This window comes from Cydia fagiglandana, chromosome 26, assembly GCF_963556715.1.
Source record: "Cydia fagiglandana chromosome 26, ilCydFagi1.1, whole genome shotgun sequence".
NCBI lineage: Eukaryota > Metazoa > Arthropoda > Insecta > Lepidoptera > Tortricidae > Cydia > Cydia fagiglandana.
Genome location: NC_085957.1, coordinates 6506112 through 6530501, shown reverse-complemented (window position 1 = coordinate 6530501; position 24390 = coordinate 6506112). Strand labels below are relative to the sequence as shown.

Sequence of the window (24390 nt, the reverse complement as noted above, 5' to 3'; positions counted from 1 at the left end):
AAAATCCCTATAAGTACCGACTCATTACCAAAATCCATGAAGAATTTTACTGTTAGAGTTGAAGAAAAGAATCAAAAAACATGATTAGTATCGATGTCGGCGGCCGATCGTAAGATCAGGCATATCGTTAAGTTCCTGTGTAATGTTTTGACGATAGTCACATTAAACCAATATAAAGGTAGGATAGGTTCGTTAGGTTATTGCTTCATATGCCCGAAGGGCAAACTGCCCAGAAATAGGAGCTGTCGACTCAGGGAACGAGTCAAAGATTTTCACGTTTCACGATATGCCTAGGAATTTCACGATATGCCTGATCTTACGATCGGCCGCCGTCATCGACATCATGAAAGCTGTCGACAAATTTATCTTTAGTGTCAAATAGAGTAACCAAAACACCTCATAGTATCTATATTAATAAGAATTATAAGTTTTTAATAAAAAAATCTTTATACTGTTTTATTTAATGTCCTTGGTCATTTTGAGGTAAATCTTAAAGCTTCATTTAGGAACGAACAACGTAAGTGTTTTCCCCTATTTCAGCCTAAATATAATCATAAGTTTTATCTTATTTATCAGACCGCGGCGAAATGAGCCCGATTTTGTTTGTCTTGTATATCAGACTACGGCGGTCAAAAGGTTAATTGCCTAATCGTTTTAAAACAGCCTAAATTTTGTGGTAAGTAGGACCATAAGTGCCAAACATAAAGTCTTAATTCACAATTTGTTCCGCGGATTCCTATGTCTGATCGATAATATCTATTTCAAAATTTAATCTAAGAGAAATTAATTCATGATTACCTAACGAAAAGTTTCGTTAGATAATTTGTACGAAACTTTATTAAAACTACGGTATAAACATTATATTTATAATTTTATTTAGCTTTCTGTGTCCCACTGCTGGGCAAAGGTCTCCCTTTCCAACTCTCCCCGCGCTGAGCAAGATCCCGCCAATACCGCTGATGCTGCATCCAAGTTGTTCCGCCATCGTAATGATTTCTATTCCTTCAGTGTTTTGGTTTGGTTCCTCTCTTCTATTCGAAGGGTGAAATTGTCGACGGCCTTCATCATGACGTCGTACTTGACGGGCAGAGGGCGCTGCAAGTCAGCGGCGCGTACGCCGACCGGCGGCAGTAGCCGGTAACGCCGGACCAGGTTCACCAGCGCCGTCTTCGCCGACATCATTGCGTATGTTGCACCTGGGAGAAAGTTACATCCACAGTTAGGATAAAAATAGTTTGTATAAAAAGTTTTTGGCAAGAATTTCATTTTTGGTACAAGCTTTTATCGCTGACTGTACTTTTCTTACGACAGACAACTAATACTCATCGAGACAATTCTAAAAACCCCTAACACAATTAGGTTTCGTTGTTTTATCACAGAGTTCCTATGGCCACTTCTGGTCTCCATTATCAGATCAGCTCGATGGTACCATAATATTGCATTGTCATCCGATTTATACATGCATGCAAAATTTCAGCTCAATCGGAAATCTGGAAGTGGATCAAATTTAACTTGCAAGATTTGATTACAGACCGACAGACAACGGTCAGGTGAAACTAAATAAAAGCTTGTAAAATAGTTTGAAAAAAGAATCGTTTTTCTGAATGGCCTAATATCGTGCAGTGTCAACTTGAACCTTGCCGCACCATACGCATGTTGCTCCTAGGAACACAAGTGTTTAAAGTTTTATCTACGTAAGGATACTGCTAGGTATGTTGTTGAGAGATTACATATAACTTTCTTAGCGCCACTTGCACTATCCCACTAACCGGGGGTTAAGCGGTTAAACTGTTAACCCGATGTCAAATTGTAATGGTAGTTAACCGGTTAACCCCGGGTTAGTGAAATGTAGCAAGTGGCGTTTAGTCATGGGATTAGAAAGTGTCCGACGAAAAGCCGTAACCCTTTATATGGCTGTACACAGTATACAACTACACACTCGTCGAGAATACTTTAGACAGGCCGAAAACGAGTGTGTACCTATAGTTCGTTTTTTTTAGCATTAGAAAGAACTTGCAAGAAGGTAAGCGATCTTGGCATGTCTTTTAATTAAAACGCTTTTCAAAAATCAAAAACTATTACTTATGAAAGCAGACGAATATAAATGATCGTACTAGATTAATTATATTTCATCGCTTCATTCTCGATATAATGTTTTAACAGGTAGTCCCTTAAACCTACAGGCAACTAGCACGCTTTTAGAGTACTTCATTTGATTCAAAATCGGTATTAGTAGTTCCGGCGGCCACCACCTGGGGGTGGGGAGCTGCCGTAGACTTCATTCCTTATTCGTGCACGGCAACGAGCGCACGCGCTAAAATCATGCCTAAGCGTACTATCGACGAACGAATTAGTGCATATCACAAAAAAATAGAAGAATTACAACGAAAGAAAAATAAAGAACCACCTTATAAACGGATTCGAGTAATTCAGTCCTCGTCTGACGAGGACAATGACCAAGGTAAATTAGTGTTTTTATTTTGTTTTAGTGGTTACTTCATCAAGAAATATTACAATCTAGTTTCTAAAGTGTAATCTTTAAAACATTTACGTAATTTAAACGTACGAAATTGATGCTGAGTTTTGTCTACCTACCCTCAGATTTTTTTTATAACTTAAAGAATGTTAAACGCACGGTTTTAGCTGCGAGCTACCTCTGTGTTGTTTTAACGTATGTTTAAAAGTCGGGATTGACTGCGAGTCAATTGCGATAACGTGATTAACTGCGAGTTAACCACGAGGCATTTGCCGAACATAACATGCAAAACAATAAGTTATCATAATTAGTTACGTTGTCTTGTCTGCGAGACATGTACAACTGAGTTTTCTCATAACTCACCTACCTACCTTCTTTTGGGTCTCCAAATAAAATATACATTTTTATTTTTATTTTAGATACAAATATCGTTGTCCATCGTCCTTTAACGGACCAAATTAATCGAGAAGGCAGCGTGACTGAACCTTTTCAAGTCGAGGGGCACCAGTGCACTCAACCATTACCAATGAATGACCTCGAGGTGAATCCTCGCCAAAACACTGAGCCAGAACATGAGATAGCCGAGCCGGAGGTGGAGCAAAGTGCTCCTATGCCCGATGAAACCGCGCAAGCATCCGCGGAAATGGTAGAACCGGAACTACTTATGGCCTTGGGCGAGTCCACAGATGATATACCTGAATTTGGTAAACCGATACACGACAGTTTAGCCAGTCTGTGGTTACCTCTACTAAAAAAGGGTCTGCTCAAAGAAAACAAAGAAAAACTTTTAAAAAGTTATTTAATACCCGAAAATTGCAAGCTTCTGCAGTCACCAAAACTTAACGCAGAGATCTCAGCTGCAGTATCTGAAATAGTCAGAGGGCGCGATAAAAAACTGTCTGGTTTTCAACAACAGCTCGGTGCAGGCATTACTGCACTCAATAAGGGTATGGAGATCCTACTAAATAGCGATAATAAAGCCCAGGCTCTGACTCATTTCAGTGACAGCTGTCGAATCTTGACAGACCTTCACTGCGCGTCGACCAAAGATAGAATAAAATTGATAACTCCTAGTCTGGAAAAGAACATCCTACATGTAATCCAAGATTCCGAAAGAGACGATACTCTCTTTGGTAACGCTTTGTCTGAAAAAATTAAGGCAGGCAAAGCCATTCAAAGACAAGGACATCAGATAAAAAAGACTGTGCCATACCAACCCTCTACTTCCGGATTTCGCCAGTCGACGGCAAGCCGCTATACCCCGCCGGGAAACTGGAGGGGTCCACCTCGCTACTTCTACCCCAACAGCAGAGGTGGACGGGGCAGCCAGACGAGGATGACAACTCCCAGGAGGTCGTACAATTACACATACAGCACAACTCCACCGGCAGCGAAACCTGCCCCTCAGACCAGGCCTCGTGCTCCAACTCAACAGTAAACCAGGTACATTCTGGTAGAATAAGTTCATTTTACGATTGCTGGCTAAATATAACTCAAAATAATGAAGTTTTAACTTGGATTCGAGAGGGATATAAAATTCCTTTCTCTAAAAGCGTTGAACAGCCTCCAGTAAGCCATCCCGCTTACTCTTCTGACGAAAGTCGTGACATGTCATATGCAATTAATAAATTACTAGAGTTAGGTGCAATTTCACAATGTAATGCATCAAGTAACCAGTTCGTTTCCAAAATATTCTTCACGCCAAAACCTAATGGCGAGAAACGATTTATTTTGAATCTTAAATCGCTCAATAAATTCATTCCTAAAATTCACTTTAAGATGGAAGACCATCGAACGGCATCCAAGTTAATAGCCCAGAATAGTTATTTAGCCAACATCGACTTAAAAGAAGCCTATCTTTTAATACCTATTCATGTATCTGATCGAAAATATTTACGTTTTCAATTTCAAGCTTATGGCTCTAAAGAAATTGTAACTTATGAGTTTAATGCCCTGCCTTATGGCTTATCGTTAGCCCCGTGGGTTTTTACTAAAGTAATGAAAGAAGTAATAACATATTTAAGATCCAGCGGTCTGAAATCTGTCATGTATTTAGATGACATCCTTTGCATTGGTGATGACTATACTGATTGTAATAAAAACGTAAATGAGACTGTGAAGCTACTTCAATGTTTAGGCTTCGTTATTAACTTTAGTAAAAGCTCACTGGAACCCAAGCAAAGTTGCAAGTTTTTGGGATTCAATTTCGATAGTCGAAACATGTCTATGTCTTTGCCGAGTGATAAACGTAATAAAATTGCTCAGTTAGTTAACAAATTTATGAAATTGCCACGTTGTAGTATCCGTGAATTTGCTCAATTGATCGGTGTACTTGTCGCGGCCTGCCCTGCTGTTAAGTATGGATGGCTGTACACAAAAATTTTAGAACGCCAGAAATTCCTCCTTTTGCAAAGGCATAATGATAATTTTGAAGCCAAAATATCATTACCCAATACCATTCTTGCCGACTTACACTGGTGGGCTAAGAATATTGCCACTGCTGATAATCCTATGAGGATAAAAAACTTTAAATACGAAATCTTTACAGACGCCTCTAGGTCGGGCTGGGGCGCTGTATGTGGCAATAAAAAAGCAAACGGGACATGGAAAACCGTTGAGATGGAACACCATATAAACTATTTAGAATTGCTCGCGGTATTTTTAGGCCTGAAAAGCCTCGCTTCAGACGTTACCAACTGTGCAATATTATTACGAATCGACAACACGACCGCTATTAGTTATATCAACCGTATGGGAGGTATACAATTCCCACATTTAAATGACTTATCAAGATCAATTTGGCAATATTTGGTTATATGCGTCATACGTTAATACCAAACTTAATCGGGCAGATGAGGAGTCTAGGAAAATCAACCCGGACACAGAGTGGGAATTGTCCACCCAAGCCTTTGATACCATTATTAAAAAATTAGGATACCCAAATGTAGATTTGTTTGCTTCACGTGCTAACGCAAAATGTGACGCAGTCGTCTCATGGAGACAAGAGCCAGACGCCATGGCGGTAGACGCGTTTACGCTTAACTGGAGCTCTAACTTTTTTTATGCATTCCCACCATTTGCGCTAATACTAAAATGCTTACGAAAGATTGTTGACGATAAAGCTGATGGAATACTTGTATTCCCCTATTGGCCTTCGCAGGCATGGTTCCCTTTCCTGATATAACTTCTAAAGTCAGAAATCATAATGTTCCCTCCTCATAAACACCTGTTAAAATCACATTTCAGGGACCATCACCCCCTGCATGCCAGCCTTACCCTGGGTGCCGCGAGGCTTTGCGGGCGGCGTTCATCAAGCGGGGAACCCCGTACGAGGCAGTACCTCTAATGCTAGCCTCATTGGCTCAGAATACTTTATGTCAATATGGCGTAACCATAAAACTTTGGTGGGAATATTGCACTTCTAAGAATATTGACGTCTATCATCTTTCGATACCCGAGGTACTTTCCTTTTTAACGGAACTATTTAATAAGGGTTGTTCGTATGGCTCATTAAATAGCCACCGTTCGGCGTTATCTTTGCTGCTTGGCAGCGAGATAGGTACTGATAACTGTGTGAAAAGACTTTTAAAAGGGGCATTTAAATTAAAACCAATAACACCAAAATATAATTCCACCTGGGATCCTCAGGTTGTACTAAATCATGTTTCGTCTTGGTATCCCAACTCCGATATACCCCTTGAAAAAATCACTAAAAAACTAGTTACTCTGTTAGCACTCTGTACAGCTCACAGAGTGCAAACCCTATCCCTCATAAAACTAGAAAACATCACAGAAATTTCAGATGGAATAAAAATTGCCATAGTTGACATTATTAAAACTTCTGCTGTAGGCCGAGAACAACCCATATTAAATTTGCCATTTTTCCGCGAAAAATTAAGTATATGCCCAGCTACGACCCTTAAGGATTATATTTTCGTTACGAAAAATTTAAGGGTTGGTAGCACGGGAACGCTTTTCCTGACATATAAGCGACCTCACAAGGCCGCCAGCAGTCAAACCCTAAGTAGGTGGATCAAACAAGTATTGCATGAAAGTGGCGTAGACGTCAATGTGTTTAGTGCACATAGTACTCGCCACTCTGCTACTTCAACGGCTTTTGCGGCTGGAATCAGCTTAGATACGATCAGAAAGGCGGCTGGCTGGACCAGCAACTCTAAAACCTTTGCCAAATTCTATAACCGACCAATAATCAATTGTAATGATGATTATGATTTCGCTAGATCGATTTGTTTCCCAGAAACCAATGTCAGTGACAATGACGATTCCTAAATATTAAGTGTAGTGCTTAACTGCATATAATAATACCTTTTGTGATTATTAGGCATGTTAAATAAGTATAAAAAATTAAAATAAATTAATAAAAATAATAAGTTTTTATTTTCTCACAAAACTTTCAACTCTAAACATCTACCTGTTAAAACATTATATCGAGAATGAAGCGATGAAATATAATAGATGATTAAACGAACTTTCCTAAAGTGAAGTTCGATCACTATTATATGAGTCGCTTCATTCGAAGATATAAATATAATCACCCACCCGTCCCTAGGTGACCCAAAAAAGAAAGTTATGTTCGTGACTCTAAAAAATGAAGTCTACGGCAGCTCCCCACCCCCAGGTGGTGGCCGCCGGAACTACTAATACCGATTTTGAATCAAATGAAGTACTCTAAAAGCGTGCTATAAGTTGCCTGTAGGTTTAAGGGACTACCTGTTAAAACATTATATCTTCGAATGAAGCGACTCATATAATAGTGATCGAACTTCACTTTAGGAAAGTTCGTTTAATCATCTATAATTGTTACATATTTGCCGTAACTTATTTTTAAAATGTGTTTTTCAATTAAAAGACGCATCAAGATTGTTTACCTAATTTCTAATGCTAAAAAAAACGAAGTTTAGCAATGTACAAATTGCAGAACATTCCCAAAAAGGCGGAAACGTTCTCGAGAATGTTCTCAGAACATTCCTGCAACATGGAAATTATTGTTTAAACAAGAGAATATACTTGAAATAAAGTTTAAATAGGCATAACTTAAAACTAAATGTTCTTATTCATATATTATTGTCTATTACAGTTAGCTATGAATGAAATGAAATTGTTTTATTCCAGAAAACTTCCATAGAGTTACAATAAAATTAAATTAAAATTAAACTATTCGACTGTACAATAAAATTAAAATATTCACGTCTATAAATTATACCTAAATACAAATTAAAACTTAATATTAACTAGCCCAAGGGGCGTATCGCCCCGACCCTATGGTGACCGGTTTGTGGTAGGTCCTCCAGCGCTCATGAAGCGGGCTACCGTCCCACTCCCTCACTGCGGACAGCAGCGTATTGGCGGATGCATTTATCGCCTTTCTGGCGGCGGCGCTCTTCGCTCTCAGCAGCGCGCCCCTATTTTGTTGATGTGATAAATTTACCAATAAGTTGCTTAAATTCTCACTGTATATCAGAGAACATTTCGACTTTCAACAATATTTACAAAAATTTTTTTTGTTTAATTAGAATCTAGAGGCCTCTATCTCCCGCCATGCCAAATCTCAGCGCGCTCGGACCAACTTGAAAAAAATTTAAAAAAAAAGTCGGCCATTTTGATTTTTTTTTAATGCAGATTGTTTTGTCTCGGGGCCCTCTATGACATTTGGTCGAGCACCCCCCACCTATCACGCACCGTTTTTAAAGTTGCCATACAAAATAAAAGTGGCCTGTTTTCCCACAATTGTAGCATTTTTTAAAAAAAAATGTTTCATAGGTGTCTAGGGGATCCCGAGATTCCGTGACCAAAATTTCAGAGCGCTAGGACAAAATTAAAAAAGTAAAAAAAAAATGTCGGCCATATTGAAAAAAAATGGCGGTGTCAAAAACAGCCAGGGTCCCTCTATGACATTTGGTCGAGCACCCCCCAGCTAAGTCTGACCGTTTGGCCGGGCCGTCATACATTTTTCTGACCGGAAGCGGACGACCAAAAGTCGGAATTTTCTGGGGGTAAGGACTACACCTAAACTATCGTGAATATTCATGGTATAAACAACGATAAATAAATAAATTCTCGTTCTCGAGAACATTCTCAGAAGTTACCGAGAATTTCTCATGTGGAAAGTTTCGCAACTTTGGAAAGTTCTCGTGCGTGCATTGCTATGTGTACCTACATACTGTTCCTTACTCATCACGCTGTTACTCTTTTCGTCTCGCCCTTCTCCGATTGGGTCGGTTTTTTGCCGAGACTCTTGGAGGCAGGGTCACTAGGTCACTACAGACTGCGACTACTGGTACGCGGCGCGGGGTTGTATACTAACCGAGGCAGTTCCTGACGGAGTGGCTGAAGGGCACGAACATGGCGGGGTGCGGCAGCGTGCCCTGCAGGAACCGCTAGGGGCGGAACTCCTCCGCGTTGCGCCCCCAGTACGCGGGGTTGTATACTAACCGAGGCAGTTCCTGACGGAGTGGCTGAAGGGCACGAACATGGCGGGGTGCGGCAGCGGGCCCCGCAGGAACCGCTCGGGGCGGAACTCCTCCGCGTCGGGCGCCCAGTACGCGGGGTTCCGGTGCGTGCCCCAGATGTTGAACATCACCGTCGTCTCATCCACCAGCGTTGTGCCTGACGCTAAAATACTTGTATTAGCATATCCTTTTGAACGCCACGCTTATGTACGGAACTGCGGAACGTCATCATGAAAATCTATCACTCCTTGTAACGGTCGTCGACACCAGATGTGTCTACACCGTGTCGTAATAGCGACTGAAAATGGTTGTATGGGTCGTTTCAGGTTCTGTTTATACTAAAACGGTCCGGATCCAGGCCAATGAGTTCAACACTTTTCTTGATGACGGGTGATCACGTGATGCTTTCTAAGTATAGAAAATGAAGAGTCAGACGCCTCGGCACAGACCCGTACCATTCTAGCGTGAGTCTGCGCGTATGGACATTTTGGGATTGTTTTTGCTTGTATTAGGATCGAAAAAGCTCGTACTAGCTATGCAAAAATAAAGAAAATTCCAAAAACAAAAATACTTTTTTTAGAATGGCAATATTTATGTGAGTAATTCGGGAAACTCACGCAGAAGTGTATCCCCGTGGACCTCGCGCAGCACTATCGGCACCGGCGGGTAGAGTCGCAGGCTCTCCTTGACGACGGCCTCCAGATACGTCAGCTTCGGCAGATCCTCTGCGGTCACGGTGCGGTCCGACGCGCCGAACACTTCGTATAGTCTGATAAAGCAAATGTAAGACTCAATTTAATCAGTTATTATATGAGATAAAGATAGTTTATTATTCAATGCAAAGCAAAGGACGGTACCTACAGTAAGGGTTGCCATATAAAAATATAGAAGATCCTAACAAAAATCCTGACGTTTCCTGGACGGTCACCTAAAATAAATCTCTTATTTCAAAACGTTTCGTGAACCACTAGCCCCATAACTCACCACCATATGTTGTAACTACCGCTAACCTTCCCATGGTAGGGTACCTATTTTTTTTTCCATAAATCATTTATTTACATACAATATATACCGGGTGTGGCCTGTAATATGAGCAAAAAATTAATCCGTAGGCTGTACTCCTCATATTGACCAACATCTGTTCAGCGACTTTTAAAAATTACTTGTGGTTTGATTTTTAATACACTTTAAAGTTTATTCTAAGATGCAATGTATTGCGAATTTTGTTATGTTTAAGGCGTGACAAGCAACGTCAATCACAATGATAATGGCGTGGCGATGGCGTCCATTGAAGATAATATTTATTTTGTATGAAAAATAGGGAGTCTAAATACTTCATAATTTTTAAAAGTTGTTGAACTAAAGTGTCACCGTTTGAGGAGTACAATCTATGTTTTAATTATTTGCTCATGTTACAGGCCACACCCGGTATACAGTGGTACAACTAAACGAAATTAATAACTAGCTTAAATCTATACACAAAAGGTGTACTATACTTACTCCTGGTACACCTTATCCTGCACGGCCGGGTGCCGGGACAGCAGCACAGCGGTGTAGCTGACCGCGCTGGCCGACGTGTCGCTCCCGGCGATCATGAACACCAGCAGCTCAGGTATACTTACTCCTGGTACACCTTATCCTGCACGGCCGGGTACCGGGACAGCAGCACAGTGGTGTAGCTGACCGCGGTGGCTGACGTGTCGCTCCCGGCGACCATAAACACCAGGAGTTCCTCGCGCAGTTCCATGTCCGAGTAACCCTTCTCTAGCCCTCCAGAAGACTGGATTACCACGTCGATGAAATGTGACAGTTCATTGTTGTTTTCTGGAAAATATTTAAGATTCGAGTCGACCACTAATATTGTTTCTGTCTTCATCGTTTAATTTATTAGGATTTCGTAGCTTGGAACCCTTTGTGTCGCCATGTCCGTCTGTCTGTCCGTTCGACGTGATCGTAAGTGCTAGGAAGCTGCAATTTGGCATGGATAATTGTCGGACATGATGTGATGTTCTTATACATTTCAAAGTATCTATCCTCACCTAGTACGTCAGCAATATATGATATCTACTAGTACTATATGCTGCGGAGTCTCCGGACTTGTAGTCGCCACTTTTTTCACGTAGACGGTGGCTTAGCTTTGCAATTGCTTATTTTATAATTCTAATATATTCATAGTATGAAGGTATCATGATTTAAGTACTTACTAAAATTCTTAAGTCCAGATTCTGTTATTTTTTCCTTTTTCTTTCGTATATTCTATAAGTAGTAAGTTATAGTGGGTATTAAATTAAAGTAAACAACATATACAAAACCGATCTGCAAGACCGAAATGATCCCATAAGAGCTCGGTTAACAAAGTTTTGTACGGAGCTCTTTAAAATGAATAATACCTCCTCTAAGAAGGTATATGCACGTTGCAAGTGGTGTCGATACCGTTTGTACACGGGTAGCCTCTTGTAGATGAAGTCGGGGTGCAGCCACGGATGGAACATGCGCTTCGCCATAACTTGCGTGCATTTATCTATTGCGCGCAGAAGATAGTCATGGTCGGAGCACTTTTGCATATTAATTTCAGTGTTCAGGGCAGTTTCTAAAACAAAAAGCAAGTGAAGGTATTTTTTGTAGACATACAGGATGGCTCACGTTACACCGGGTCGGAGCTTCAGGCGTTTTCTATTTTAAGCATCACGTGTTCGCCCGACATATTATAGAAAAGCCGGAAGGTCCGGCCCCGGTTTAACGTGAGTCATCCTTAAAGAGGAAGAATTAATATTATTAACTCATTGACCCCCAATGACGTCAATAGACGTACGCGGCTGTAGCCTAATATTCAACGCGCCTGCCGGCCTAGCTAAGGTGTCAATCGCTATTGCTTTGTGTGTCTCTATCGTTGCGTTTCGATCGCTACGGGGCGTAAGCGATGGGCGTGTTGGCTACGCGGCCTGCACTTCTGACCGCTGTCGGTCTTCAATGGCGCTCCTGATTACTTACTCGGATACTCGGCCAATGTCCACATATTGGCTCACGAACTATAGGTGCAAGAGGGTTTGCCATCTTGTGGTCTAAATCTAAATCGGAAACTTTAACTTGACATTGACACGCCAAAGCAGGTGCTGCCCACTTAAGTTTCATTTAAGTTTCCGATTTAAGCCACAAGATGACAGAACCTAAGATACGCACGTGCCCTTGTGTATCTTAGGTTCTGTCATCTTGTGGCTTAAATCGGAAACTTAAATTAATGTACGAAATTCCTCGTCTAAGCGTTCTTTCTTTACCGCAAAGAATACCATAAAAAAAATATTTCTAGGATTTTACCGCAAACTGTATCGAACGTGAACGTGGTGACGTATTTCCAGATGGGGAAGTCGCCTCCCCCCGCCTCGGTCCGCAGCAGGTCGGCCATGATGGAACTCTTCGAGTCGAACACTGGCACCATCTGGTCCAGGTTCTTCCGATTGAAGAAAGGCGCGTTGATTTTGCGACGCGGGTACCAAATGTTTACTGCAACGGTTAGAATAACATGAATAGAGTATATTTAAGTGCACAGATTATTTTAATTTTAACTTCATACTTCCACGCGTTCCCGAGATAAAGGGTCTTAACAGATAGACGGACGGACGGTCAACAAAGTGATCGTATAAGGGTTCTTTTTTCCTTTTGAGCCCTTATCGGCCCATTAATTACCTGGAGCAAATAAAGAACCGTTCCCTATGGCGGTTCGAAAAATCTTTGCTACGTTTTCGTCTTTGTCCAGGCACGATTTGGAAACCACCTCAATGGCTGCAGGGTCCGTCATACCTGTGGTGTGAAATAATAATATTTCGTATGAGAAATTCTAGTATAATTATAAGAGCGTTTTTATGCATTCCTAATATTTTAGTATTCTTACCAACACACAGCCTATTGGCCAGCCAAAAACTTGTAAGACCTTCGTGTTGATTTGATATTCGACCTATTTTTTGTAACACTTGCATAATATCTGAAAGAAAAAGAAAAATATGTGCTAATAACCCGCATCAAAATTTTGGGACATACTTAAAAAAATAGTACTTATAGTTAGGGAGGCGAATAGGGGAATTTTCGGCAATACTCGAGCGTGGCAGTTTAAGATATGAGAGATAGATATATAAAAATATAAAAATCCATTGGATGCTCTAGAACTTAAATTAATTAGCACACGTTTAAATAAATTATCAAAAACAAGATACAATGACTACATTAATAAAACTGAGGACAGACTAAGGGAAAATCCCAAGTTATTCTGGACACATGTGAAATGTAAACGTGGAGGCTCTAGTGTATATCCGGCAGCTATGACTAATGGGACAGGTTCTACTTCTAATAGTAATGAAATATGTGAACTGTTTGCGTCTTACTTTTCAACTGTATATGCAAAAGAAGTTATAACCAGTAACCTAGATGATCAACAGTCACTAGGACTTCTTAAAAATAACAGCCTGCACTTTGTTGCTCCTATCATTACTGAAGATAGTTTATTAAAAAAACTCAAGGGAATTGATAGAAATAAAGGCGCAGGGCCAGACGGAGTTCCGCCTTTTTTCATACATTCATGTGCGGCAGCGCTAGTACGGCCCTTAAGATTAATATTCAATAAATCTCTAGCAACAGGAGTATTTCCGCCTCAATGGAAGACAGCAAAGGTGGTGCCCGTATACAAGTCTGGTGACGATACTACTATTTCGAACTACAGACCAATCTCCATACTCAGTTCGTTTGCGAAGATTTTTGAGTCCCTTGTCTGTCCACATGTTCAAAAACATTTTAAAATGTACATAAGCGATTTCCAGCACGGGTTTGTCAGTGGTAGGTCTACAACTTCTAACTTAATATCATTTACTGAGTTTTTATCAAATGCAATGGACTCCGGTAAGCAAACAGATGTTATATACACAGACTTTAGTAAGGCTTTCGACAAAGTTTGCCACAAAATTTTGTTAATGAAGTTATCGGCATATGGTTTTCACTCGTTATTGCCATGGTTTGAATCCTATTTAACAAATAGATCGTTCTATGTAGTCGTAAATGGTTTTAAGTCTCCATCGCACAGTATTACATCAGGGGTACCACAGGGGTCGCACTTGGGGCCAATTTTGTTCAATATCTTTATTAATGATATACCTGACTGTTTTAGATACTCGAAGATTTTTATGTATGCTGACGACCTAAAGTTTGCACGCACAATAAACTCAGCTAATGATGTTGATTTGCTACGAAGTGACTTGGGCAGGCTGGTCCACTGGTGTAATAGTAACCAAATGATTTTAAATGCCGAAAAATGTGTTCATGTCAAGTTTACGAGGAAACAAAATATCATTTTGTCTGATTACAGCATTGGCAGCAATGCCCTTCAAGAAGTCGACACAATACGCGATTTAGGAGTAGTGTTTGATAAAAAACTCACTTTCATCCCTCATGTGGAACATATATCTAAGAAATCATATAAAATGTTAGGGTTTGTTATAAGGAATGCCAAAGTGTTTCGACGAAGTAATACCAAAATTTTGCTTTACAACAGCCTTGTGAGGAGTATATTAGAATATTGTAGTGTAGTGTGGCGCCCACACTATGCTACTCACTCTTTAAGACTGGAGCGGGTTCAAAAGCGGTTCTTGCGACACCTGACTTTTGCAGATGGCAAAGCCAAAACAGCCGTTTCTTATGCCCAAAGATTAAAACTTTTTAAACTTGAGTCATTATCGCTACGCAGAAGCATTGCGGATGCAATGTTTTTGTATAAATTATTGAATAATGACATAGACTGTCCGCAACTTCTTGGCCTTCTGCACTTCCGTGCTCCAAAGAATACCCCGTAATCCGATAACACCCCTGTGCCCCCCGCTCCGACGGACGGTCCACGGCAGTAACTCACCTGTCCCAAGATTATGCAAGGTAATAAATAGTTGTAGCCATGTAATGGATATACACTTTGACTCTACCGCGCCGACAAAAGAACTAGAAGAAACGGTACTTAGGTACACAGGTAAAGGAATACCCCTGATTGTTGGTGGCGATGCTAACGCACATCACGAGGTGTGGGGTAGCACCGACACCAATGACAGGGGAGAATCATTAATAGAATTTATAATTAGCAACGACCTAGAAATTATGAACACAGGTAACACACCAACGTTTGTAACGAGGGCAAGGAGAGAAGTGCTCGATATCACTATAGTAACGAAAGAGATGGGCGACAAGGTTAAGAGCTGGAGGGTGGATGAGGGGGATAGCATGTCTGACCACCGCAGGATACTCTACAGCATCGACTGTCGCTTAGAAAAGATGAAGGTAAGAAATCCACGTAAAGCAGACTGGATGAAGTACGAAGAGGAGCTAAGGGAGGCGACTGCTTCGGGAGTCAGGTATGAGAATGTGAATGACCTAGAATATGGGGCACTCAGACTGAATGAGATCATAATAGGAGCATACCACAAGGCATGCCCGGAGAAACTGGTGCAAACAGGGAAAGGGCAACCTTGGTGGAATAGAGAAATGCAGAAGGTAAGGAAAAAGGTGCGCCGGGCAATGAGAGTAGCAACCAAAAGGGATGACTCTCAGAGCTGGGACGCGTACAGAGAGATCAGGAACAAATACACCAGACTGAGAGAGAAAGCTAGACTAGAGGGCTGGAGGAGGTTTACGGGAGACATAAACAGCTATTCAGAGGGGGCGCGAGTGGTAAAACTGCTAGCAGGAGACCGAGCGTGCCAACTGGGTAGTTTGAGAATAAATGGAGACTTGGTTACGGAACCGGAAGAGATATTAAGCGTCATGCTGAAATCACATTTTCCGAACTGTGTAGAGGTGACAGAGATAGGTAAACAGGAAGGTCAGGAGGAGTCCGACTGGGCGGCGGCATGGGAGGTGGTGGAGGAGGAGAGGGTTGAATGGGCGATCAACTCCTTTGCGTCTTTCAAGGCTGCAGGCCCTGACGGAATCCTACCGGCACTACTGCAGAGAGGATATAGATACATAAAGGAGAATCTGGTGGAATTATACAGAGCAAGTATAGCCCTAAGCTATATTCCAAGGGTATGGAGCGAGGTAAGGGCGGTCTTCCTGCCTAAACCGGGGAAGAAATCGTACCAAGAGGCGAAATCATTTAGAAGCATAAGTCTGTCGTCGTTTGTGCTAAAGGCTTTAGAGAAGGTAATAGATAAGCATATAAGAGAGAAAGTGGAAAGCAGCGGATGCCCCCTACACGGGAATCAGCACGCTTACATGGCAGGAAAATCAACGGAGACAGCCCTACACAACCTAACGGTAAGGGTGGAAAGAGCATTAGACACAAAACAATACGCACTAGGCTGCTTCTTCGACGTAGAGGGGGCCTTTGATAAGGCTACTTTCGACGCCGTAGAAGAAAGCCTGAGGAGAGAGGGCATCCGACCGACAATAGCAAAATGGATAGGAAAAATGCTAAAAGGCAGATCCATAACAGCGGAGCTAGGAGGAGTATCAAAGAAGATTAGTCCAAGAAGAGGCTTCCCACAAGGGGGATGTCTGTCCCCCCTGATGTGGTGCCTACTTCTTGACTCAATGGTGAAGGAGCTCAACAGAGGGGGCATGTATATGCAGGCCTACTCTGATGACGGAGTGCTACTAGTGAGAGGGGCGGTTCTTAGCGTCATAAGAGATATAATGGCAAAAGGCCTCAGACAGGTACTGAGGTGGTGTAGAGAGAGAGGACTGGATCTCAATCCGTCGAAAACAAAGCTAGTGCTATTCACTAATAAGAGAATAAAGGAGATGAGACCCTTAGAGATACAAGGCATAGAAATAGAAATGGTGAACGAGCTGAAATATCTGGGAGTGACTCTAGACAGGACACTCAGATACAAAACTCACATCAAAGAACAGACGGCAAAAGCCATAAAAACACTGTGTCAATGCAAAAGGGCAGTGGGGAAGAATTGGGGACTGAAGCCAGGTATGATCCACTGGATCTACAAGGCGGTGATACTTCCCAGGGTGCTATACGGGGCAGTGATATGGTGGCATAGGGCCCGTATTAAAGAATACCAAAAAGACCTAACCAAAGTGCAGAGATTAGCGTGCCTCATGATGACAGGGGCCATGAGAACGACCCCGACACATGCATTGGAGGTAATGCTAGGCCTGAAGCCACTCTGGATAGAGGTAGAGAAAAGAGCCACTGAACAGTGGTATAGAATGAAAGCATGCAAGGAATGGAGAGGAAGCTGTGTGGACAAGAGACACGCGCTGATACAAAAAGAGGCGCTATCAAAATTTGAGATGCTGATGGCCAATAACGACCTTATAAAAAGGCAGGAGATATTTGACAAGAAGTATAGGATACATATAGGAGAGAGAGACAACTGGAAGGTAGAGGTCAGTCACCCGACGACTATCTGTTTTACGGATGGCTCTAGAAGAAGCTCAACGAAACTAGCAGGAGCAGGCATAGTAATCCCTAAACTGGGAGAGAAGATATCAATACCGTTGGGTAGGTATGCTAGCGTTTTTCAAGCAGAGGTATGTGCAATAGCGCGCTGTGCACATATAATTAAAGAGAGTGTGCAGCAAGAAGGCGCTGTTGTAATATATACCGATAGCCAAGCAGCACTGAAGGCACTAAAGAAAACATCGGTTACCTCCTCCCTTGTGAGAGAATGTCGGGAGGAGCTTAACTCGATAGGCAAACGAAGAAGTGTCACGGTGGCATGGGTACCAGGACACCAAGGAGTGACGGGTAATGAGAAAGCGGACGAGATGGCAAGGATGGGGGCGGAAATGGACCACATTGGTCCGGAACCGGCTCTACCTATGTCAGCGGACGTCACGAAGGGAGTCATAGAGAAGGTAAAAGAGATGGAAGCACAAAGAGAGTGGGAAGAAGAAACTGGATGTAGACAGTCGAAGATGATGATCAAAGGCATAGATCACAGGAGAACCAGGTATCTTCTGAAACTAGGTAAGAGCAGTCTGAGACTTCTGACAGGTATCATTACAGGTCATAACACTCTCAATAGACACCTTAAGATAATGGAGATTAGCAGAGATGCCTCCTGCCCACACTGTGGTAAGGAGGAGACTAGCTTACACCTACTAGCGGAATGTATTATGTATGCGGCACCGCGATATAATACATTCGGCAAAGACACACTAAAAGAGAACGAACTAAAGGACGTCGAACTCAAAGATGTCCTTCTGTTCTGCAGGAAAACAAGAAGATTTGAGGAGAATGGTGAGGGAATGCCGCCGGGACAGTAACCTGCAGCCCCGACTCCAGGGAATCGGGCTGAATGAACGCGGCACGCGATCGACAGCCCGCCTGCTTCCGGCCAGGCGTCCCTACACTACATCTACATCTACATCTACACTTTGACTCTGCGCATCACTTTAAAAAATCTGTTCGCTCCTGCTTAGCAAAAATAATATCATAAGCTAGTGATATCCACTCAATGTTATATATTATATGTATACTTAATAATCAATAGTAAATAGTTAATGCCTGCATTATTATTGTAAACGGTATATTAGGTATGTAACGTAAATGCAATTATCTTACTTTATTCAATGCATGTGGTGTTTACCTTTAAGTAATTGTTACGCTAAGCGATAATAGTTAAAACGTTTGTAGTTATACTTTACAAAGTGTAAACAATTGTTGGTGAACCAATAAATATAAATAAAAAAAATACCTTAGACCTAATAGAACAACCTTGTAAAATATTTAGCTCTATATGTAGTGACGCGCGCCTAGGATAGACGATCAGATTAGTAAAAAAAAAATGGATAGTCTGAAATACTCGAGCGCGTCAGATTAAGATATTGGGGGTTGATTTTAGTGTTTAAAGACTAAATTTAACTAATCTAACGATAAGTCCTTGACGCCGCCGAGTTATAGGGTCGCGAACTTCTTCGCGAAGCGAAAAACGTTAATCCGGCATTCTCGAGCGCGATTTTTTTATTTTTATTTTGAAGAATATAATCTAAAACTTACTAAAAATACAAAATCTGCCGGTTTCCGCATGACCGAAAGTGTGGAGGAGCCATTTCGTCTTCCTAAGAACGCGTTGCGGCATATAAGTCGCGAACGATACATTTTACAAAAAAAAAGTTTAAATAAACAAAAAAGGTAATTTTATTTTACACAAAAAAGGTCTCTTTACATTTTTGTCCAAAGTTAAAACTTTTTGACTTGAAGCATCATAAAATCGGTCAGATTAAGAGAACCCACCAACATTTTTGTCAGATTAAAAAAATATGCTTTCAGGATACCGAGATAAACCTCCCCTATGAAAATCTGACGCGCTCGAGTATTTCAAAAAAACTTTTTTTTTTGCATTTTCAAAAATTCATCGTAACTTATCGTCACGCCGAAATCGTCAGTTTTTTTAAAGGAAGCTTCCTTGGGGCCTACTTAACCCTCCCCCCCTCACCCCTTCCGAAAATCTGACGCGCTCGAGGAAAATTTTTTTTTTTTGCATTTTTGACTACTTTATATGCCTACCCCCACCACGCAAACCGGCAGATTAGTATACCGTTGTTATCAGAGGCACTCGGGGCATACGTAGTATGAATATCTGACGCGCTCGAGAATGCTCAAGTAACTGTTTTTTTTAACATTTTTGAAAAACCGTACACGCCAAACCCACCGTTAAAATGGTTTTTGCCATACGAGCTTTTCTTTTCGGAATTATTTTATCTTTCGATTTTGATAGGTCTCGACGGCGCCGTTGAATTACGCCATTTAGCTACCTCGCCTCCCTAACTATTAACATAATACCTACTTACCTATTTTACTCTACTCATAGACACTCGGGTGTCAACGCATTTCACTCTCTCGAACGAATTAATTTGAGTTTTGTTTTTATTTCTACTTATTGTTTAAGTATTTTGTTTCTTTGTACTTTCATTTGGGTACTGAAAGTACAAAGAAATAGTGTTAAAATAGTTTCAGCCTTGTGTGTGGCCGAGAGATCCTCTCTCGTATAGGGCTTTACAGCCACGAACGCAAGTGTCGTAACCGGGATGTCCGGGATGCTGCTTAAAACATCTGACACAGATGATGAAGGCCTATTATTATTATTGATTTACCTTCGTTACTGCCAGCGAAGATGTGTGCGTGTCCGATGACCGGGTAGCTGTCCGGTAAGCACGGTATCTCGGCCGCCAGCCTGTAGAGACGCCTGCGCGACCAGCGGTAGTACGCCGCGCCCAGCGCCAACGAACCACAACTACTACAAGTTTACCTTCATTGCTACCAGCGAAGATGTGTGCGTGTCCGATGACGGGGTAGCTGTCCGGAAAGCACGGTATCTCGGCCGCCAGCCTGTAGAGGCGCCTGCGCGACCAGCGGTAGTACGCCGCGCCCAGCGCCAACGAACCACAACTACTACAAGTTTACCTTCATTGCTACCAGCGAAGATGTGTGCGTGTCCGATGACGGGGTAGCTGTCCGGTAAGCACGGTATCTCGGCCGCGAGCTTGTAGAGGCGCCTGCGCGACCAGCGGTAGTACGCCGCGCCCAGCGCCAACGAACCACAACTACTACAAGTTTACCTTCATTGCTACCAGCGAAGATGTGTGCGTGTCCGATGACGGGGTAGCTGTCCGGTAAGCACGGTATCTCGGCCGCGAGCTTGTAGAGCCGCCTGCGCGACCAGCGGTAGTACGCCGCGCCCAGCACCAACGAACCACAACTACTACAAGTTTACCTTCATTGCTACCAGCGAAGATGTGTGCGTGTCCGATGACGGGGTAGCTGTCCGGTAAGCACGGTATCTCGGCCGCGAGCTTGTAGAGATGCCTGCGCGACCAGCGGTAGTACGTCGCGCCCAGCGCCAACGAACCACAACTACTACAAGTTTACCTTCATTGCTACCAGCGAAGATGTGTGCGTGTCCGATGACGGGGTAGCTGTCCGGTAAGCACGGTATCTCGGCCGCGAGCTTGTAGAGACGCCTGCGCGACCAGCGGTAGTACGCCGCGCCCAGCACCAACGAACCACAACTACTACAAGTTTACCTTCATTGCTACCAGCGAAGATGTGTGCGTGTCCGATGACAGGGTAGCTGTCCGGTAAGCACGGTATCTCGGCCGCGAGCCTGTAGAGGCGCCTGCGCGACCAGCGGTAGTACGCCGCGCCCAGCACCAACGAACCACAACTACTACAAGTTTACCTTCGTTACTGCCAGCGAAGATGTGTGCGTGTCCGATGACGGGGTAGCTGTGCGGTAAGCACGGTATCTCGGCCGCGAGCTTGTAGAGGCGCCTGCGCGACCAGCGGTAGTACGCCGCGCCCAACGCCAACGCCACCAATAACAGCTGCCAGATCATCCTCCTGTTCTAGGCCTTTGGTTAAATCACATAAAATAAGCGAAGCGTATGTAATAATTTTGACTAATCCCACATTTTCGCTATCTGAAGGTTGTCTGGAAGAGATCGCTGTTTAGCGATAAGTCCGCCTGTTGTTACCTACACCGTTAAACTCCAATGTATTCTCTGTAACTTTTATTTTGTAGTGTACAATAAAGTATTTTATTATTATTAATTCCGCTTCAATCAATTTTTAGTTGGGTCAAAAACCTGATTATTAACTCTGTTACATTAAATTTAGTTAACGCAGTGCAACTACCTATGCAGAAAAGCTTTTATTAAAATACTTAATTTTATATTGAATAATGAATGTACACTTCTGCTTCTAAGCTGGATGCAATGATAATGAGCAATATCAAATACTATGCAATGTCTTGAAACTTGGATGTGACGCAGATCATAAGGTCACATTGGTAATTCCGGTTCGTTACAGCCAAATATTATAATAACGTGTTCCTAGAAGACCTGGAATATTAGAATGTCTAAATCTAAACAAGTTATTCTCATAATGCAATTAGCATGCACGTGTTAGATGCTATAGACCGCGGGCCAGGAGCAAATATCGTCAGTCATCGTCTCCCGCTTGAGACTTTATCAGATAGTTTAGATGCTATCATGAATTAATAATGATAAAACACGATAAAATATATATCATATAAATATATATCATATCATGATAAAACACGGTTGTATCGCGGTGGAAAGACCGTAAGTTGATCATGTCCGCAAATCCATACCGTACGAATGCCTGATGAAATACTACATCTGCTTCTACTTTCCTTATGCGCACTGCCAAGGAATGGAATTCCTTGCCGGCGTCTATATTTCCGTGTTCTTATAACCCGGCAACCTTCAAATCAAGAGTGAACAGGCACCTTCTGGGCGAGCTCGCTCCATCGTAGGCCACGTCTACGCCTCGGCTAGTCTGTGGCCATGAGTAAGCCCATTCATAATAAAAAAAAAAAATCTTTCTTGAGCTTACCGTGGGGCTTAATCAATTTGTGTAAAAAAATGTCCTATAACATTTATTTATGTAGAGGTCGTTTGTTCTAGTACTTAATTGCTTTTTTAGGGTTCCGTACCCAAAGGGTAAAACGGGACCCTATTACGAAGACTTCGCTGTCCGTCCGTCCGTCTGTCCGTCTGTCTGTCACCAGGCTGTATCTCACGAACCGTGATAGCTAGACAGTTGAAATTTTCACAGATGATGTATTTCTGTTGCCGCTATAACAACAAATACTAAAAACAGAATAAAATAAAGATTTAAGTGGGGCTCCCATACAGCAAACGTGATTTTTGACCAAAGTTAAGCAACGTCGGGCGTGGTCAGTACTTGGATGGGTGACCGTTTTTTTTTTTGCTTCATGAACCCTTCGTGCGCGAGTCCGACTCGCACTTGCCCGGTTTTTTAGGATTCCGTTCCATAATCAACAAACAGAGTACTTATAGTTTGGTCATGACCGTCTGTCTGTCCACCCGCGGCGTAGCTCACTACAAGCTCACGACCGGTAAAATACAAATTGGAAAAAAGTTGGGTTACTTAGGTACCTCCCCTATGCCAGAATCCACCAACCAGACATTCTGGCGTAGATCGCCAGAATGTCGTAGGTCCCTGATAATGAAAATGAAAATTTATTAATACGTAACATTAGGTTACAGGTCAAAGATTACATAAAATTTGAAATGTCATTGTAGATATACCTATACGTATAACTATTACACTTATTAATTATTAATACTTATGTCGTAGTAAGTATACATGTTTGGCATAGGTCGCCAGTACGTCGCATATCGCCAATAGGTCGCCAGTATGTTGCAACTTGTCGCCGCCATGTCACTATTAGGACGCTATTATGTCTCGAGCCGCTAGTATGTCGCAAGTATGTCTGAGAGTTTTTTTCGCTTGAACCCTTTGGTGTGGGGTATCGTTGGATAATAGATCTTTTGAAAACGTATAGTGGTCTTCATCGATCATTTTTGATTAAGTAAGTAAGTGCATGAATAGTGACAAAAATATATGTCCCCCCTCTAACTTTAAAATGGGTCCAAATATATGTAAAGACAAATCATGAAAGTAAAGCTAAATACTTTCAATTAAACATATGGGGCATTGTCTATGAAAAGGGACCTTAATATTGTCGATGGCCCTTACGCCGCACAGTGTAGCGCAGTGTATTTATATCGGAGCATCGTTAATAATGGCGTAAGCGTCATCGACAATAAGGTCCCTTTTCATAGATAACGTCACATATAGCGATCCTGGCCGCGTAGCCAAGATGCCAATCGCTTACGCTCCGTAGCGATCGAAACGCAACTGTCACTGTCGCGCTAATATGGAAGAGCGATAGAGAGACATAATGCTTTTCGTTGTCGAAGCGATAGCGATTGTAACCTTGGCTAGGCCGGCTGATCGTTAGTCTTCCTTCCCTTCGTAGGAAAACGACGTAAGCACAAGTGCTACAAAGATACTCTCTTTTGCTTGTTATTAATATAATACATAAATATCAGACATCGTAAATTTTATAGCAGTTTTGGTGCCGCGGAGTGGTATTAACGGAATTGATATACATAATTCCAACTGAAATTGTAAATTAAGGTTAATATTAACGTAATTTACGCTAATTAATCATTAGGGTTGAAGTTGTTTATACTAATTCCGTTAACGCCACTCCGCTGCACCGAAAATGCTATAAAATTTACGATGTCAGATAAATATACATATCTTCCTCTTCGAGTGCCATCTCCGTCCAGGAGGTCGGCGACCATGTCTATATGTCTCTCTATGTTCAGTCATGCGAATTAGTCTATGTATATTTTTATTTATCAACTCATAGCCCCCTTTCAAGGCTGCTTATTGTGACGGTTAACTACGGAACCCTAAACTGAGAATGGACCGACATACTCTTAACAGTCTGTTTTTCTTGCATAAAGCGAGTTCAAAGTTCATAGCGAAATATGTGTTGTTAATATTTTAGTATGTTATTATAAATAGCTATTTTTAGTTTTGATGGCAAAGTCGTTGTTTAACCCCTCATGCTAATAAGATAATTATCTTCATTTGCATACCAGTATGTTACATAG

At 42.0% G+C, this 24390-nt stretch overlaps 2 protein-coding genes across 2 annotated transcripts; both read right to left on the bottom strand.

Moving 5' to 3' along the window:
• Positions 1-996: 996 nt before the first annotated feature.
• Positions 997-8920, bottom strand: LOC134677335 (probable cytochrome P450 313a1). The gene is made up of 2 exons (XM_063535769.1): positions 8802-8920; positions 997-1196 (listed from the first exon to the last, which is right to left on the bottom strand). Exons 1-2 carry the CDS (start codon positions 8839-8841, stop codon positions 997-999), a joined length of 240 nt encoding a protein of 79 aa, XP_063391839.1. The 5' UTR covers positions 8842-8920.
• LOC134677334 (cytochrome P450 4C1-like) lies at positions 8905-21270 on the bottom strand. Its single transcript, XM_063535768.1, has 10 exons — positions 20951-21270; positions 20494-20636; positions 12836-12925; positions 12631-12744; positions 12262-12447; positions 11337-11536; positions 11151-11202; positions 10569-10770; positions 9564-9715; positions 8905-9109 (listed from the first exon to the last, which is right to left on the bottom strand). The coding sequence occupies exons 1-10, from the start codon at positions 21268-21270 to the stop codon at positions 8925-8927; spliced, it is 1644 nt and encodes a 547-aa protein (XP_063391838.1). The 3' UTR covers positions 8905-8924.
• Between the last annotated feature and the right edge of the window lie 3120 nt (positions 21271-24390).